The sequence below is a fragment of the Terrapene carolina genome, unplaced genomic scaffold, assembly GCF_002925995.2.
Source record: "Terrapene carolina triunguis isolate 2854851 unplaced genomic scaffold, T_m_triunguis-2.0 Scaffold130, whole genome shotgun sequence".
NCBI lineage: Eukaryota > Metazoa > Chordata > Testudines > Emydidae > Terrapene > Terrapene triunguis.
The window spans coordinates 11,255,358-11,275,362 of record NW_020664481.1 but is presented as its reverse complement, the minus strand read 5'-3'; the positions used below and the strand labels follow the sequence as shown (position 1 = coordinate 11,275,362).

General features: G+C 39.1%; 1 protein-coding gene across 1 annotated transcript in view; it reads right to left on the bottom strand.

Moving 5' to 3' along the window:
• Nucleotides 1–20,005, bottom strand: part of LOC112107829 (serine/threonine-protein phosphatase 4 regulatory subunit 1-like) — a 39,794-nt gene that overhangs the window by 10,902 nt on the left and 8,887 nt on the right. Inside the window, exons 3-14 of the mRNA XM_024201712.3 lie at nt 18,524–18,656; nt 17,267–17,373; nt 15,065–15,207; nt 14,412–14,558; nt 10,186–10,293; nt 9,192–9,257; nt 7,635–7,793; nt 6,572–6,765; nt 5,668–6,122; nt 2,803–3,020; nt 1,230–1,322; nt 303–488 (exon numbers count right to left, since the gene is read on the bottom strand). Of these exons, the coding sequence (XP_024057480.1) occupies nt 303–488; nt 1,230–1,322; nt 2,803–3,020; nt 5,668–6,122; nt 6,572–6,765; nt 7,635–7,793; nt 9,192–9,257; nt 10,186–10,293; nt 14,412–14,558; nt 15,065–15,207; nt 17,267–17,373; nt 18,524–18,656 (2,009 nt within the window). The remainder of the gene's footprint in view (nt 1–302; nt 489–1,229; nt 1,323–2,802; nt 3,021–5,667; nt 6,123–6,571; nt 6,766–7,634; nt 7,794–9,191; nt 9,258–10,185; nt 10,294–14,411; nt 14,559–15,064; nt 15,208–17,266; nt 17,374–18,523; nt 18,657–20,005) is intronic.

Here is a 20,005-nt window from a genome sequence, read left to right as displayed (position 1 = left end):
CTATAGAGATTCTTGAGCAACTCTTAAATAGAAGTACACTTATATTTTGAAGGGTATGGGCAGAAAAAGCAGGATTCATTACATGAAAGCCAGGCGCTGCATAGCATGTGTGTCATTTATAAAGTCTCCTTTCTTAAATAAAAAAAAGTGCATCTGGCACAACATTCCAGATTTATCATAAAATTGTATTCACTGTCAATTTTAGATATTATTTCTTGTAAACTACAGCATAGTTTGCTTATATTTCTAATTTGTATAATGTGCTTAGAATTCTGAACGCTTATTTGAAAATGCAGCTTTACCTGTACATCTGCTGCCAAGGTCTCATACGTATCTTTCAAACAATGCCAGTTCTGCCGGCCCAGAGTTAAGGCCACCCCTGGGAGACTATATGCACAGTGTTTTGCTATTTCAGTGTCAACAGTCTGGGCTCGAGCTGGGTCAGTCATTGACAAGTACTGGTCTAATAAAGGTTGAGGTATGATATCCTACAGAGAAAGATAGTAAATTATTAACAGTAATAAATTAAAAAAAAAAAGAGGAAGATATCATCAGTATGGAAAGACATCTGCTCTAGCACAGCCTTCTCTCTTGCCTCTAACCAGATGGCAAGTGCACCAGGGGCACATGCCAGGACAGAACAAATGACTGAACACTCCACAGCCTATGTCAGGCTAGCGCAACAAACTACAGCACGAGTCACTACCTTGGGTGCCTTGTCATCCAGTTTAGACAAAGCAGTAGGCAACAGTCTATGTATCAAATCAGGAAGATGGCAAAGGTTGATTTTTATTACTGAATAAACATCATTTTGGGTGCTGCATCAAGTTATTTTATGCAGCTAGATCTAACAGCTAGATTTTCCAATGCAGTTCTGTTTATATAAACTTCTCTGGCAATTTAAAAACGAAATTGTTGTTTGTAGGCCAATCTGTACACCCAGTGAGAGCAGCATATTAAGCTGCTGCCTGTGATGTGTAGGCAGCAGCTGGGGATACCAGAGAGAGATTCCTCTGTTTGCAGCACCAAATATGCACTCTGTGGGCTTGCCTGGATTTCCATTAATTATTTTAATCAAAGTCAATAGAGTTCTACTCATTAATGCCTAGAATATTTTCTGAAATTATGGAATTGATTGGACAGGTGTTTACAAATTATCACATTACAGACAAACAAAGAAATGCCACAGAGTTGAGGGTAAGGCATCATGAATGAATATTTTAAATCACCTGTAACTTCGATTTATCATCTTCAATGGGTGGATTATTATGTTGTTCTTTCTTTAAAAATTCAATGGTCCCATTGTGTTGTTCCTCTGACTCCTGTAAAAGGATGTTGGATTTATGATGAAAACAGTTAGTTTTACTTTCTTTCATTACAGAACTACTGTTTAGTATATCTCAAAGCATTACACTGAAGAGCAACACAATTCAGACATAGAGTAGGTCTTTGAGGGCCAAATCATGCTCACACTACTCATGTAAGTAGCCAAGTCAAGATGATTACTTATGTGAGTAATGCAAGCAGAATTTGGCCATATAAGAATCACCCACAACAAAACGGATTCTATGCAATGTCTTAATCAAGAAAGGATCAGTTTTCAGCTTCATGAATAGCAGGTCAGATCAAGAACAATCACTATGATTAACAGATACTGCACATCTAGTTATTGACCCACTATGGCAACAAAAATATTACTCCAACGGACTTTCTTTAACTAAATTTTAGGATTGTTAAAATGTCCATGGGACACTAGCCAGAATATTTTGATTTCAGTTAAAAGGTCAATGTTGAAATAATGCCTCTGCCTTCATGCTCACACTCTGTGAATTTAGAACCATGTTCAGATTGAGCAACTGATTAATATTTTCAATACTTTAAAAAGGTATAATCAATTATTAATTGTAATTGCAATGAACCCAACATCCTTCAGATACTGGAAGGTAGTTTCTTATTTATTCTCTAAAGGTTCTACTCTCTGCAAATTTAGCAGATGTTGACAAAGCAGCTCAATATATTTGCTTCAGAAAAAATAATACACCGATAAAAGTTTTCTTCATTTTGGAGTACACTCCTGAAAACTCTAATTCTCCTGCATTTCCCTCAAGATATTGCTTTTATTTTCCCACAGACCAGTGAAGAAACTGTTCTGGTGAACTCCAATCCAAGATCAATATGTCAATTTGTGAAGCATGCCCCCTTATGAATTCCTAATAAAATGCTGGTGATTAAAAAAAATGTACTCCTGTATTGCAGAGGAATTAAAGGCGAACATCAAGTTGTAGTTAACTCAAATGCTAGCACTGAATGTGTTATTTTAGGGGACAAGCAGGGTTTTAGTATCTTCCTATGATTAGCTCCATCATAAAGACAAAATTACAAGCACTGTGAAAAAGTTTTCCTATTTAGCCTACAAGCACATTAAGAGTATTGTAAAATGGCAGTCAGGAAGAATGTGTATTGTCACTGGTTGATTTAGTCCCTTGTCTGGGGACAAATGACTTATATTTGCTTCAGAAACAGGGAAGGTTTTGTTAGGTTTGTTTTTTATGAAGCTCCTGTACGGCCACTTAAAGCTTTCTATTTCCTGGCTCACCTGAACCCAAATAGAAATAAGCTCCTTGAAAAACTTTAAATTTTGTTTTATATTATAAGTGGATATAATAAATTATAGTACAGTAGCGTCTAGGGCCCCCAATCAAGAACAGGGCACTGTTGTGCTAATTGCTGGGCAAACAGAGGTAGACATTGTCCGTACCTTAAGAACTTACTTGTCTGTCCAGAGGATGAGTGTATACTTACTGTGCTTTTCAGTATACTGGTAGTGGATTGGTCGCTTACATCATCCTGGAATGATGAAGAGGACAAAGTGTTCTTCTCCACAGTGGCATGGCTGGCTTCAAAAGTGGACAATTCATTCTGAAGTTTGCCATTGCTCTCTTCTGTGTGTTTGGTCTCATAATCATTGATGGACTCAAACTGAGCAGCTCTGAGTGCAGCGGACAATACTTGAACCTGGGCTGTATAAAGTAAAGGGATCAGGGGCACATTTAGGGCTTGTCTACACAGCTTGGCAAAGTGCACCAGATGGATGTGATTTGTAAAGAGCACTAAGAGGCTGCACTCTAACTGCCTTGTGTAGCGCCCCTGATGATGCACTCTGAAAGATAACTAGTTCACATTAACGTAGTCCTGTGTAAAATGGGACAACATCAACGTGAACCAGGTACTTTTTAGAGCACACCATCAGGCTCTACACAGGGCAGCTAGAGCACTCTACAAAACACAGCCCTTCGCCAGCATAGCGTATACAGGTCCTTAGTTTCCTTTCTGTGCTTCATTTTAAAGGAGTATTAACGCTACAATTATTTATACTGAGAGATTTAAAAAAAACAACACACAACGAAATGCATAGAAACATGAGAGGAAATATTTACCTCTGCAAAAAAAGGTCTAGAATTAACTTCAGCAAAACCTTTCAGAGAAGCTGTGAGCATAGATTTAGAGGCAGTATTACCGTTTCCAGCAGAAGCATATAAGTATCTGTTTCCATTCTCTGGACAGACCTCTGATAATCTCTGATTGCAAGGAACCCTGGATCGTGTCCTATTTCACTACCCTTAAAACAATTTAACATGGAGGAGAGTGGGGCGTGGGGGCAGCACTTTTCGAAAGGAAGCTTGAAACTGAGGCCTTCATCCAGAAACTGAAGGCCAGCCTCTAGGTAGGAGGCTGCCTGTGAAACTCTGGATCCCCCCTGCAGTTAGGGCGTATGTGGGAAACCGTTTAAAGGCAACAGGTAACTTGTAATAGAAAAGGAATTGTATCTAACATACAAGTGTAAATGCCAGAAGTTGCATTTCGTATTTATTTACTGTGTAACTTGTATGTTTGTTCTCCCTTACTATTTCATCTTTGAATTTTTTACCCCAAGCAGATCTCTGTTGTGCAACAAGTGAGTTGATAACTGGGTGGCTGGTTTCATACCTTCGGGGGTGATGAACCAGAGGGCAAAAGTCTGAGACTCTGGTAGTTAAGAAGTTGGGGAGGATAGATTAGGTGAGACTTGGGACTGGAAGGGCTGTTGGTGTCGCCCTGTAAGAGTAACTAAGCTGGTGGAAGCCAGGGTGAGACCTTGTGCTTGTGGGCAACCTACTGGTGCCAGGGATCTGAGCCGTAGCAGCAGAGCATTAAGGCACCCCAAAATTCCAGGGCAGGCAGTGACAGAACCCCTTACCAGTTTGGGTGATCCCCAGAATATCACATACACACAGATGAAGCCATTTCTGATCAAATATAAGCAAGAGGAAGTATTTAGTAAATGTCTCTCAAACTGTCTTTCAGGAATGGATCAAAACAACAAAAATGAATGTTTTGCCATGATTCCGCCAATGTAGTTTTGAACACAGCTCCATTTCTATGTAATGCACCATTCTGTGAAAATATGAACAAAAAAGGCTCCACGAACTCAGATTTTCAAATAGCTTTCAAAATATTTACATTGGTCCAGCTCCCGGTGACTAGATTTTAAAGGTGAAACACGAGAGCATATACTGGGACCAAAAGCAACGACCATTTAAGAGTAGATGGGAAGAGATGAGATGACGGTCACAAAAAAGAGACAAGGATCAGATCAGGTAGAGGTATATAAGAGGGTTTTGGCAGCTTGGCTAGGAAGGAAGAGAAATGAGCATCCACACATCCTTTTATTCTGAAAGGGAGGAAGGTTGCTTGGCTGAGGAATGATGAAAAGCAAGGATATTACAGTAGAGGGTATGATGGAAAAGATACAGATTTACTTGTCTAACTCCTTCACTGTTTCTTAATAGCCTCAAACCCTTTTCTTTATTTTCTATTGTATATGTGTCAGCCATGCGACTCCCCACTCTGCTGCCAACTCCTATGCACCAGTTCCACTTCACTTCTTGCTCTTTTCCTAGTCATTAATCTTTCTCCCCTTGAGTTTTCTGTTCTTATATTTCTTATTGTGCCTTCTGTCCCCACTACTCACTTTTTCCTTCCACTTTTTCCAGTGGTTCTCAATCTTTTGGGGCTCAGGACCCATTTGAAAATGTTTATGGCCTCTTGTGACTCAGTAAATAGTTTGGGGGTGGAGGCCCTGGGGTTGTATTGGTTGGATCCTGCCCCCCAGGGTGGTTGGGTCTTGCCCGGCACTTACCCCACAGTGGTGGCTCCTATGCTGTGGGGCTGGCCTGACTTGGTTCTCCACCTCAAGCATTGCAATCTCCAGGGTTGCAACGTCACACTGGTTTGCCCCTCCCAGCCTGACTGGATCAAATGAGAGTCGAGTTGTGACCTGGCTCAGGGGGTTGCAGTACCACTCACTCAAATTTGGCCTACCCGGATGTCTGTCATCATAACGTCTGGGCCAAACCTGAGTGGTGCTGGGACTCCAGAGGTTGCAGTGCCTGGAGCAGGGAGACGAGCCTAGCCAGCCCTCTGGGACAGGAGCCACAGGAACTGCCATGCGACTCCCTGAAACATTCTGGCAACCCGAATTTGGGTCCCGACCCACAGGTTGAGAAACTTGGCTTTAGGCAGGAGAGGGCTGCTACAATAAGGAGCTCTGAAGGGTGCGAGGAACCCTCACTACATGAGACATCAGAAACTATACCTCCACATATCACTACTATTGTAGGCTTTTACCTTGAACATCTGGATCATCCATGTGCTCCTGCAAGCTTTCCAGCACTTTTTTTATTTCACTACTGGCAACACAGTTATTACACATAGCTTTTGACATAGAGCAACCTTCTTCATGCTTCTCAGTTTTGGACTGAAGCATCTCCAAATCCTGGCTTATATCAGGGAGTGGAGGGCGCCAGTACAGGAAAGTATTAAAGATATCCTCAGCAGACTGGAACCTTGAGTTCACTCCCTGGCAATTGCTCATGTGACAGTCTTTAATGCCTTCTATCACACAAGCAGTGGTATTGTCATTCTGGGACAATCTGGTAAGAGCCTTTCCAGGACCACCACAACTGTTTGAACTTCCTTTCAGTAGGTCTGTCCTTGGGCTTTCAACACAGATCAAGGGGTTGGCTTCTGCTGAAGTCCCTTCAGTTGACGATTCTGATTTAATTTCTATTGGTTGTTCTAAACTGAGAACAGAGACATAGCATTAGGAAAACAAAAGGTACAGACCCTAGAACAGCACTTTCCAGTTAAAAAGACACACACTCCAGATAAGGAAGCAAGAGCAATTACAATAGTTGGAGCTATTCTACTTGAGGACAAATCCTGCTTTAGAACTACTTGTTTCACCTCTAGTTTCAATACATTTCCCCCCTCCTCTCTTCCCTTCCCCTCCAAGAAATTACTGGTGAAACATTAAAGTAGCTAGATTAAATCATGTGGCAATTCATCAGACCTATGTAGCCCACATTTTAAACCATTATTGAAACTACACCTACATTAAAAATAAGACCTTTGGTAGTCACATATATTAAACACAAGATCATAGCAACTAAAGACTTAACTGAAAGACTGTGGAGGAAAAAATATTTTGTCAGTTTTCCTCTCCCTTTTCACACCTCAACCATAGCTTTACCTGGAGGATACAATGTTCGTACTGGCAGATGTGATGTTTGCATTGTTGCCTGGTTGGCAGGAACTGGAAGTCACATCCTGTGCTGATGGTCGGATACTGAGGGTCCCATCCTCCCGAATATAAAGGCCAGCACTAGAAGGGTTTGCGAAGGTAGAAATAAATGGGCCTAGAGACTGAAAAGCAGCTTGGCGAACCTGGCACAGTACAAAAATAAAGATGTGACATATGTTGTAGCCATGCTGCCTTTTGGTAAATTGTTAATAATGAAATATGGCTCAAATTTAGCTCTTACTATATTACAAGGTTATACTTAGCTATTATCTAAGCTTTTCAGAGTATGCTATTAAACCAGTCCTGGCTTCATTTAATACATTTTACTACTAGAGTTTATCAGGAACAAGCAAGACATCAGAGTAAGGGGATTCAAGAAGCAAAATGTGCGTTAGTAAATATAGTTCATCTGACTTATTTAACTTTTCACTACATGATTCAAGTGAAATCATAATTGTTTCACAGACATGGTCCAAAAGCCCCACATGCACCCAGTATCATGACAATGAAAATAAAGTGTTTAATGTAATCGCCATTATGACATTTTCAAAAAAAATTTAAAGCATCATCCCCAAGTTTGACGGACCAAAATTTAGAAGGCCCAGAATGACACCCACCTTCTAAGCATGACACTTTACATTTCTAAAGTGAACATGGAAACCAAAAAGAGCAGAAGACCACATACCTAACATACCCAGCTTTCAGTCTTTGGTGGTGACTGTACATGGTGCCCATGTAATTGGATTTTAATCTGTCCTCTAATTATATTAGCACTACATTTTACAGGGTGTGCATGTGTGCATGAAGAAAGCATATCTGTGTTGCATCCATGCTGCCCTCAGTGTCCTCCATTTGAGGGACCAAGACTGAGAATTACCATGTGTGCCTATACAGGAGACCTACCTTTGCTATTAAGCCACTGGTTTGGCCACTTAAAAGTCCTTGTAATTGAAAAAGGTAGCTTGCATGCATTAATGTCTTTTAGGTCAGAGGTACCTCACCACCTACTTACCCATCTGCAGGGGTCACTGATGAGATTGATAAAGAGAGGGGACAGCTTGCTTCTGCGAACTTCTGGAGAAGTGGTGTAAGACACAGCCATAAAGCATTCAGCACAAGCTTTTCGCATTCCCCAAACACTATCAGAGCAGAGTTCAAAAAACTTTGGAATCTGTCAAAAATGAATGAAACTATAGCTACTCAAACAGGTATTGAAGCTGCAGTACGAGATACCACTTTCGGTTGGTTTAATTACGTGGAAAAAATAGTTAGTAGTAGTTTGTGTGCAATGGGTGAAAAAGGATGCGAAAGTAGTGACTGAGAAGAAAAATTATAATTATATTAATTATTGAAGAATTAAAACTTCCCTCCCCCATTCATCTCAGTTGTGTCTTGCTTTCATTTAAATTAAGCGGAGGGGCATAGGGAAAATTAGTAATAGGCTTTCTTTTCTGCAAGCATATCTTGGTATAAGGATAACTTATTAAGCATGGGAAACTAATTCTTTCTAGTCTAGGGAGGGTGGCGGGATGGGGACAGAAAAATCAGATCACTTAAAAAATATATATATATATATATTTTTTTTTTTAAAGCACAGTTGAAAGCACACACAAAAGTATGTTGGAGGTGAGGGATAAAACTGTTAACTTGAAAAATACAGTCTTCCTATTCAGTACCAGACCAGCTCCGCATTTGGAAACACTGCCTCAGGAACATTCCACCACCACCTCCTCCCCCCCTTTGTTTTTCTCCTCTCTCACACAAGTTTCTGGGATTTTATTTAAAAAGTCTAGCAAAGGGAAAATAGCCAGCTACTCACAGAAGAAAGTAATCTGTTTTAATTAGACTTTTGCAAACACCTCGGTGTTTCTGTTAAAATGCTATTTTATACATATCTGTACAGCAATCACACTCAAATCAAAATTGATTTTTCCTTGCCTTTTGCTAAAAGCAATAGACAGAATATTAGTGGCACAAACTGTGGTGTTTTACCAGGACTCTCACTTGCAATAAGTACAGCTAGTTCCTGTCCTGCACTGACACCTAAAAACTACTCACTATTACCTAAAGAAAAGTGAATATTGTAAGATAATTCTACTGTTTGTGTGCGTCTTTTATACAACATCAGGATGAGAAAGAAAATAAACATTTAAAATATAATAAACTGTAATGTAAAACTACAAAAGTTGCCAGGGCACTCATGAATAGGTATAAAACGTGAAAGTACTTTAACTCAATTTTTTACCCATTGTTGAGATTTCAAGTTGATTGTTTCCCGATAATTAATAAATTCACTGAAAAGAACCCTCCCTTATTGCATAAACAGTGTTTTAAAAAATAAATTGAAATGTCTTTTTTTAAAAACAAACTTTTGCCACCAATGGCGACTAAACCAGCGAAGCAGGTTTAAATTCAAGAAAGAGTTATCCAGAAGTTTGTTCTTTTGTCTCAAAGAAAACTAAATGGTATTATCGGTAATTTCCTTGTTAAAATATTTCAGTTGTAAAAGCAGATATGAAAGCTCAAGCAAAATACAAAATCTTTTTGTGCATCTCTAAATTTTACATACCAAAAATCTCTCTGTGGCTTCTTGTCCAACTGCATTACAAATATCGCCAAAGCTAGCTGCACAAACCTTAAAAAAAAACAAAAACATAACAATCAAAGTTATGGGTAAACTCCTGGCCCCACTGAAATGAATTAGAGTTTTGCTACTGACTGGAGTCAAGAATTTTACCCCTTATTGTTCACTCCTAAGCATCAAATTTGGACTCAGTAGTTTGCATGTCTTTTACAATACAAATCCTATTAACAAATTTAAATCCTGTAAATGCTAAGGCCTCAGTCCTGGACAAGAGATTCATTAGGGCAGCTCCCTGTGGTACATACACAGCGCCGTTGAAATCAATGACACCCCTAGGTTGGACCTCTGCATCAGTGAGGAGTCTCATCAACTTTAATGGACTCTGAATGGACTGCAGGGGTTCGCCACCTGAATATTTTAAAGAGGTTGCCAAAAATGGAGCAGAAGAAAAATGTGTGCAGGTCAGTACTTAAGTGTATTATAATATATGGAGATATACCTATCTCATAGAACTGGAAGGGACCTTGAAAGGTCATTGAGTCCAGCCCCCTGCCTTCACTAGCAAGACCAAGTACTGATTTTTGCCCCAGATCCCTAAATGGCCCCCTCAAGGATTGAACTCATAACCCTGGGTTTAGCAGGCCAATGCTCAAATCACTGACAAAACTATCTTCACTATGGCCCTGAGTGGCTTAATTTCAAACACACGCTTACACGTTTTGCTGAATCAAGGCCTATATTTGGCTCAAGCCAGGGGCATAGGTACGTCACTTTCATGAGCATTATATTTTAAACATAGAACACACAAATCAAACAAATAAGGAAATTCCTTTACATTGAAAAAGGAGAATCAAAGGCACTGCTAAAGTCTGAAATCATATTACTATCAATACTATGCTTAAAGATAATTTGATGTAGATGTTAAAAATACTGTAGAATGTACTTGAAGTGTTTCAGTTTTGAAACAAGTCATACCAACCTTACGGACTTGGAAAAGTTTCCCGTCACCACACAGCTCGCAGAAACGGGGAAGTAGCATACGTTCAACAATAGTTTTGGTCAGCATAGAAGCCATTTTACAAATTATCTATAACACAGAAGAGGGAGAAAAAACATTAATGTAATAGTCACCAAGCACTTCTAGTTCAAGTTTTCTTTCTAAAAAGAAGAGTTCTGAAAGCAAAAGGCAAACTATTACTTTAAAATACAACTATTGTATGAGTTAAATTGACATTGTTTTTGCTTGCCAGTAGTTATTAAAACTACAAAATCCACTGACATCATACTATTATGCATAACATTTCTGTATTAGAGGATTGAGATTTTTTTTTTTTTTAAATTGCATAGGATGAGTTACAGAAATCAACAATTTATACATGGTTTCCAGGATTCTCAAACTATTTCATAGTGTGGATTACACTTAAATATTTGTGACAGCAGTGTTGGAGGACCATACCAGGACTGAGACCCCGCTGTGGTAGGTGCTGTCCAAAACCACAATCCTGAAAACATTGTAGCACATGCTTAACTTTAAGAATGCAAGTAGTCTCCTTGGCTTCAATTAGCCAGCTCAGGTGTTTAAAGTTAAGCATGTGCACAGCTCTTTGCAGGACCAGGGCCTAAACTGAAGACAAAAAACAAGTGAGTTTGACCAACCACAGGACAGACAACGAGTAGGAAGGACAATGGAAACAATGATTAAGACAACATGGTTATATAGGTTAGCTAGTGCACAACTCGATAGAATTCAGATTCAGTTAGCTGTTAGTTTATAAACTTCAGCTTAAAAAAAACCCTCATTAATTCCGTGTGAAGTTGCCAATTTCAAAGGTCACCACAAACCATGTTACCTGTAGCATTTAATTACTTTAGCCATATACACTCTTTCAGCTGTCTTTTCACTACAGCGCATGAAGAGTCCCAAATTTGTGACTCCAGAGAGAGGAAGGGCTTACTGACTTCCACATGCCTTTCCATTGATAACGTCAGTGTCCCACAGAGCCAGGAATCGCATACTGACACAAATATTATTGACTCAATAGAACTCTACATTTTATTTTAATATTTCAGAAAATATATAATTTCTACCTCCATAAAAACAAGTACCGCTCCCAAGAATATTCCATCTTTGTGATAGAATGCCAAATAAAAACGAAGGAAGAATACCATATAATCCCACTTTTTAAATGGAACTGTCAGTCCTTCAAACAGACATCTGGTATTCAGATGTCACCCTGGAAGTCGCCCTGAGCAATAACCAACTTCCAGACAAGGAAGGGGAATCTAGCTGGTAAAGCTATTTTAGAGGTCAAGTGTCAGAGGTCCCTGCTGAACCCAAATCTGATTTCTTCTAAGTGAACAGAATCTGTTTTTTCATCAAGACACTTGAGACTTAAGACTTTAATCATCATTCATACTCTCTGTAAAGTTAACAAGAACCAGGGTAGAAATCTGAAGACTTCAGAAAGAGATCATTGGGGGAAATTATGACCTTTGCATCTATTTAAGGGATGCTGCCAAATGTTTTAATTTTATTTGCTCTCCGTTTCTAACAATCTTTTAGCACCTTGAAAATATAAACTTTGATTCTGATCTTTTCCCAAATATGGAGAACATTGATTTTTCCCTATGAATTTAATTGCACTTGTAATTAACATAGGTTTTGTTGCTTGCTTGTTTGTGCATCAATACTGTGATGTCAGCACTACTCTGGGATTGTAGATTAACTGATGCTGCAGTCAGAGGAAGGGGCACAAGTTTATAACAGAGTTCTTATTAGAGCATTACATACCAAGAACTTTTTATACAGAAAAAATATCCTTTTGTGATGAATTACTATTAGTTTCCTTAGACAGTTAGCCAACTATATTATAATTTTAATATAGGTAATTTGAAGCTGTGCTGTTTTACAGTGTCTCTTTAAGAATATGTCCATAAAGCAATGGGGGGGGCGGAGGGGGGAACCTGCAGCATGTACACCTCTATCCAGATATAACATGACCCGATATAACACGAATTCGGATATAACGCGGTAAAGCAGTGCTCTGGAGGGGGCGGGGCTGCGCACTCCGGCGGATCAAAGCAAGTTCGATATAACGCAGTTTCACCTATAACACGGTAAGATTTTTTGGCTCTCGAGGACAGCGTTATATCAGGGTACAGGTGTATATCCATACTCTAGCCAGCTTTAATCTAATTAGCTTGGATACCAACTGCAGTGAAGCTACAAGAGCACAGGCTTCAGCACAGGCTGTACAAGCCCACCTGGGACCCTGGGTATGTATTCAGGCAACTAGTCCATGCCGAAGCCTGTTCTGCCACAGCTTTACTACTACTGGTACCTGAGCTAGCTAAATTAAAGTTAGCTCGGTTACATCTATATGTGCTGGAATAACACCTCCAATTGCAGTGTAGACACACCATCAGGCTACGTCTATATTACAAGCTAGGGTGAGATTCCCCTGCTCACTTACACATACTCACACTAGCTCTCATCAAGCTAATGTGAGTATAAGTAGCAGTGTGGCCAAAGTAGCACAAGTAGTGGCAGCTGTAGCATGGCTTAGCTGTGCTGAGTACATACCACTGGTTTCAGGTGGGTTTGTGCTCTGCAGGCTAAGTCATGCCTCCACTGCTGCTACGCATGCTACCGTGGCTATACTGCTATGAGCTACTGTATGTGTACGCAAGCCGGAAGATAACTCCCCTACTTCATAGTGTAGATGTAGCCTCCCAGTGTCAACTGAAATTGTTTGTCAACACCATAATGATGCCTATTCTTGAAAATTACTTAGGAAAATAAGATTTGGAAAGTCTGACTAACTGTCTGACTGAAAGCTATATAAGGTGGGTGTAACAACATTTACAAGCAGAAAAAAAAAAAGATTTTTCCAAGAAGAGTTATTATAAATAACAGTCTCAAAAGCAGGGGAGTCCAAAGGATTCCTCAAATGCTTCACTGATGCAGGGCTCAGAATTTTCTTCTGTCTGACCACATGTACTAGGCCCAGAAAATGTACTAGTTGAAAAGTTATTTGAATTGGTTCACAAAGTGCTTCTATCTTTGGCAGACCAAAAAACCTTACTGTGACATTGTTCTCATTACCATCTTGCTTTCTTCATCACTTCAATTTTAGCTGGTGATCTCTTATGAACTAGATAAGGTTCCTTACAAGAGATCCAAATTAGTGTTTAAGAGCCCAAACCTGCTCCCATCCAAGTTAATGGCACAACTTGCATTGATGACAATGATGCAAGTTTGGGGTCACAAGGGGCCCAATACAACAAGTTACTAATGACCACATAAATTCAAGCCTCAGTGGCTTACCATATTTAAAGCTGGCATTCCAAGCTTAGAGAGGATTTTAACACTGGTTTCTAACTTCTCAAAATAATGGCCAATACCATCTTGCATCTCCGTTTTAATCATAATTCTAAGTTTTTTTCATTGTATCGGGCTTTAATTCTATTCCAGAAGGTTTACAAAAGAGGACCTTGATCAACTCATATTCCTTGATCTAGAAATGTTTTACCAGCACTGGCTGAGGCTGGAAGACAGCAAATTCCAGAACTCAAGTTAGGCCTTGGCTACACGCGGGAATTCACGGCAGCGCTGTGAAGCACAAGTGTAGTCGCGCCGCCAGCACTGCGAGAGAGCTCTCGCAACGATGTATGTACTCCACCTCTCCGAGGGGAGTAGCTTGCAGTGTTGCGAGCAAGCGTGCAGCGCTGCAGACTGTGATTAGACTGGCGCTTTACAGCGCTGCACTCGCTGCGCTTGGGGGGGGGGGGGGGCGCGTTTTCGCACCCCTGAGTGCAGCAAGTTGCAGCGCTGTACAGCGCCAGTGTAGCCAAGGCCTTAGTGTAATTTTCATTCGCTAGTTTTGTTGTGTTTTTTTACGGTGTGTGTGTGTCTGTTTAAATCTCACATGCAGACATGCATATTGAGACACTGGAAAGGGGCTGGGAAACTGGTCAGTCCTTTACAGAAAGATCACTTGTAATGGGACAACTGAGAAATACAGGCAGAATTAAAACTAATCTTCCAGTTAACTAGTTTACTTAATTAGCAAGTTAAAAGTTTGAATACAAAGTCCATCTCCCAGATCCTTGCATTGACCAATATATACACCAATTAAAAAAAAAAAAAGTGTCCAAATAGGGGATACAATTTTAAAACAAAAAATCTTTTTCACTGCCACTTACATTCACTGCTTCCACTTTGTACTCATCGTCACTGTCTGGAGCAGAGAGGTCCAACAGAATTGGACACACCTTATTTTCAATATCATTTTGAGCAATGAGTTCTTGTTCTAGCAGTATCAGCAGTGCTTCCTGACTTGCTTTTCTAACCTAGTAACATGCAAAAGAAAAGATTAAAAAAAATACACTGTAAATGCAGTATTTTATGAGAACCATAAAAGTCAAGTCAATATCTGTTTTCACTGAATGGAGTGCAAAAAGTCAAGAAAACAGTGAAAAGCTCATAACTTTTAATAAAACTAAGATATTCTTAGTAACAAACATAAAAACTTGAGGATTTTAAGGGGACTTTTAACCCAACTTTGGGCACTAGCTTCCTGGTTGGAACATTGAACTGGGACTCAGGAGACCTGGATTCTATTCCTGACTCTATCATTGACCTGCTGGGTGACCTTTGGAAAGTCATTTCCGATCTCTATGTCTCCGTTCCTCCATCTGTAAAATGGGAATGATACAGACGGCCTTTGTAAAGTACTATATAAGATCTAAGTATTATTAGTACTAATAGAAATTAATGTATAACTCCTCCGTACTGTGAAAGGTCCACATGCCATACTGAATTAACTATACAACTTTTACAGTCTGAGATTTCCTACCTGGTTGTTAGGGTCTGTGAGGTATCTCACTACAATGGGCATAAGGTAGTCAGAAAATGCTGTTGGGAAGTTTGGTCGACTTTCTTGCAGAAAAATGGCAATGGGAGGTATTTGTTCCATCAGTTCTGTCCGTACAGTAGGCTCTGGCAGCATAGAGAAAGTCAAAATGGCTTTAGTAAGTTTAAAGTTAGAACCAGATACATTCAATAAAATAGCATTTCCTCTTGGGAAACTATGAAAAGCCATACACAAAAAAGAAAAATCCTGTTTTTAGAAATGTCACCATTTAGAATATCTGTGTTTAAAGGTCAGCTGAGAAATCAAACGGTCTCAAATATAACCTCCCATCAGCCCAAGAGACTTAGATCCATATTTTTAAACAAATGGATAGCTATCTTCCTTGAGAATCTTGCCCTTTTCATGCATTATAACTAATTTACTTACAGCTTCTGCGTACTAGTACCTCATTTATCTATGAGCCAATGCATGCGGATGGAGCTAATGGTCTAAAAGAAAAGGGATGCACACATTTTTCACACCGTTTTCCTGTGTTTTGCTAAGGTTCGCTGGATATTTTTCATCTTTTGAAAAGTATCCTTGTTTCTTTTAAACGAGTCTGTCATAAAAAACATATCATATAACTACTAATAAGATAGAAATATGTATTTTAAAAGCTATTTCTCCCTTGAAATGATCTTCATTGCAATTAACATTTTCCAATTGTTTTTAAGACAGACTCGTTTAAAAGAAACAAGCAGAAAAATATCATAGAAACAAAACTTTAAACAGTTAACTAGTTCAGGCGTCAACTCAGCACACTATAAAAGAAAGCAATCACTTACAGAAGTTGTCATATTAAATATACATAAATAATATGTGACCAAAAAACATTCCCAAAACCATATGTTAATGCATATGTTAAACCAAACTCCCCCAAACATCAGGAAATTCAAATACAAAATTCTTCAACCCATGTTAACTTGCCCACAATATACACAGTACGAGCAAAGTGTGGGTGCGCTTTTGGGAGTATGTGGGGGGGAGGGTTACATATATTTTTACCCTAACTACTCTTAGTAAGTAGAGAAATGTTTTGGGAAATAACTTTTTTCAATTCTGGGTGCCTAAAGTTAAGCACCCAGATCTATTCTTAGGCACCTACATTAAGTGGCCTGGTTTTTAGAGGTCTTGACAACCTGCTGCTCCTGCTGAGTTCAGTGGAATTTGTAAGTATTCATCGCTAATTTAAATGAAGGAATATAGTTTTGGAACAGGATTTTCAAAGGAACCTAAGGGAGTCACACACCCAACTCCCATAGAATTTTAATGGGATCTGGGTACCTAACTCTCTTAGTACCTTGGCTTAAGTCTTTATGTTTGTACTTTTTCTATGTACAGACTTTGCCTTCTGATTTTTTTAAGTCAGGAGCTGACTTTAAGACAGAGCCCATAGAGAAATAAGCAAAAACACAGAAGCTGGTGTTCCAGTCTCTATGGCTCCCATATGGCAAAGCCATTAACCGTTTCCAGAGAAGAAGAATTGTCCAGTGACTAGGACACTGGATTACGGGAAATCTTGGTTCAAGTCCCTGCTGTGCCCAAGCCTTCCTGTGTGACCTTGGCCAAGTCACTTAGCTTCTCTAGGTCTTAGTTCCCCATGTGCAAGATGGTGATAAACAGCCCTTCTTTACCTCTGGGATGTTATGGGATAAATACATTAAAGATTGTGAGATAGTTAAACTCTACAGTACTGGGTGTCATATAAGATACATGAGGTACATTAAGCAAGTGTGTTTTGCTCAATCTACCCTGTGCTTTAACACAGTCACATTCCTTCTTCCTCTTCAGAGCCAGATGGATCAAAGATATACTCCAGAATGAGTATGATTTCTAAACTAAGAGAAGATAAGAGTTCATTGATACACCTGGCTGCTAAGTGTTGCATGTGGAACTGCTGCCAGAAGCCACGTCCTTCAGTCACTAACAGATGTCACACCACTCCAAAGACAGCATATATCACATATACAAAGGTAGAGTGGAGAGCTGAATAAAAAGTAGGTCACAAGGTGTTCACAGTACATAGACCTGTCCCTCCTGCTCAATGAACCCTTACACAGTATTTGTCAACCCAAACCAAGCAGTAGTAAGTCAGTCAAGTACTACATAAGGAGTTTTAAAAAATTAAGAAATTGAATCTCAAACCTGCATCTTCGGACAGTCTGACCACTATCTCCATTACCGTCAAGAAATCTTCTTCATTATTACTGAAATCTCGAAAGACATCAAGTAGACCTCTGGCAATAATCTGTCTGCGAAGGGACAACATAATGTGCACTTTAACATCCTGCTGACAGCTTTGGGGGGTGAGGGGGAAAGGGGCAGGGGAGAATATCATAAAAATGCAGGGCTGGAAGGGATCTCAAAAGGTCATCTAGTCCAGTCCCCTGCACTGAGGTAGGGCCATTATTTATAGACTATCCCTGACAGGCTTTTGTCTAACCTGTTCTTAAAAATCATCAATGATGATGATTGCACAACTTCCCTTGGAAACCTATTTCAGCACTTAACTATCTTATAGTTAGCAAATTTTTCCTAATAGATCTAACTACCTACACTGGGAGAAAAATTGATTACCATCCTCTTTATAATAGCCCTTAACATATTTGAAAACTTATCAGGTCCTCCCTCAGTCTTCTTTTCTCTAAATGTACCCAGTTTGCTTTAGCCTTTCCTCATAGATCAGGTTTTGTAAATCTTTTAGCATCTGTTGCTCTCTTCTGGACTCTCCCAAATTTGATCACATCTTTCTTCAAGTGTGGTGCCCAAAACTGGACACAATACTCGAGCTGAGGCCACCAGTGCCAAGTAGAGTAGGACAATTACCTCTTGTGGTCATACATATACCCCAGAACGGTAGTAGCTTTTTTGCAAATGCATCATATTGTTGGCTCATATTCACTCTGTGGTCCACTATAACTCCCAGATCCTTTTCAGCAGTGCTTCCCCCTAGCCAGTTATTCCCCACTTTATATTTGTACATTTGATTTTTCCTTCCTAAGTGCAGCATTTTGCACCTTAAAAGGATGGCCAATCTTCTTTTTAAATGTTCAGGCATACAGAACAGGTACACAGTATGGCTACATTCCAAACCAAATGTAGAACTGTGGGATATAGATGTCCTGTTAAGGTGACCAAAACTGAAAATTGGGCCCTTGTAGAAATTATGTACAACAATAATTCTGTTTCTACTACAATAAAACCTATAATAAATATGCATTTAAAAATGCACAAGAGGTATGGTAACATAATATTTTATTCTTCATTTAAAATCCATAATAAGATTCAGAATAAAATAAAAAATATTAACATAATGGCTAGAAAACTATGGGGAGTAAAATAACAATGCAGAAATGTCTAGCCTTGTCTTTAAAAATATTAGTCTAATTGTCATGTCCTTACCGATTAAATATATTCTCACTAAAAGCATATTTTTCCAAACGAGCAAGCGGAGTCAAGTTATCCTGTCCCGGAATGTCCAAGAATGCAGTTATCCTCATGCTATCACAATCTGGTCCATAGTCTTCAAATCCAACTTTAAAAACAAACAAACATGTCAGTAAGAGAAGAAATCACAGCATTAAATATATTTCCTTGGCAGAATCCCTTTTAGAAATATTCTGCATAACAGAACCACCTATCAGTACTGTGCTTAAAACTGCTCAGATAGAATCCAACTCTTCACTTAGAGAGGTCAATGGCCACACCCTCATGCACTTCAACAACTAAGCTTTTAAGGATGAATCCAGAAGTGAAGTCAGTCTGATTGAAGTAAATGGGAATTTTAACAATGACTGCAAAAGTCACGATTTGTCCCTTATACGTAATAGGTTGAGATTTCCAAAGCCACTTAGACACATATTTCCCACTGCAATTAATGAGCTGTGCATCTAACTCCTATTGATGGCTCCGAAAGTCTCAGCCCTACCTGGTTTATTTTTGGAAAATGCAAAACTCCTTCATGTAAGTGACGTTCCTTCGTAAGGCTTAGTCTACACTATAAAGTTTTGCCAAAATAGCTATGTCAGCTAGGAGTGGGGGGAAATCATACACACCTAACCAACGTAGCTATGTCAGCAAAATCCCAGGTGTATACTCAAAGATACAACAGAAGAGTGCTTTTGAACACTATGTCACTCAGGGAGGTGGTGTAACTAAACCCACAGAACTGCTTTTGCTGGTATATGTTGAATATCCACTAGGGGGCTTTGCTGGAGTAGCTATGGCCAGCAAAAAGCTCTATAGTGTAGACACACCCAAAGACTCAACTTACATAATCATCTTTTAGAAACAGCGATTCACCAAAAATGTGATTACATGGACAATTAAATCCAGAATCAATGTCTATAAGCTTTTTATGTTTTTTTTGGAAATAGTGCTGCCTTAAGGCTCTCAATATTTGTGTGCGTTCCTGAGTGCTGTTCAGTAAGTACAGGCAGGTTAAAAATCATATCTAAGAAACTTGTCTTTACCTGTTACTAATAATTCCTTAGATTATTAAAAATGAAAAAATAATCTTACTTTTCAGTTTTTGCTGATTGCTTACATTTTGCCCCTCAGCTTCAGCAGTGAAGACTATTCAGTTTCACTTTCAGATTCTCATGCTCAGTACTACAGAGTTTACATCCCAAACGCTGTAAGTGAATGTTTAAATTCAAACAAAAATACTTTTCATTTTTCTTTAAGCCATGAAGATATTTATATTAAAATTAGGTTTTATAAGGCTTTAACAAAAAAACTCCACACATTTCAGAATAAAAACTTGATTTTGTCTTGGAAAAAAACGAATATTTGTTTAAATTTTGACCAAGTGTTGACATTTTAGGGATACACATATCATAAGAACCTAACAAACTGTTTTGGTCTTCTGGGAAGAAAGAATTT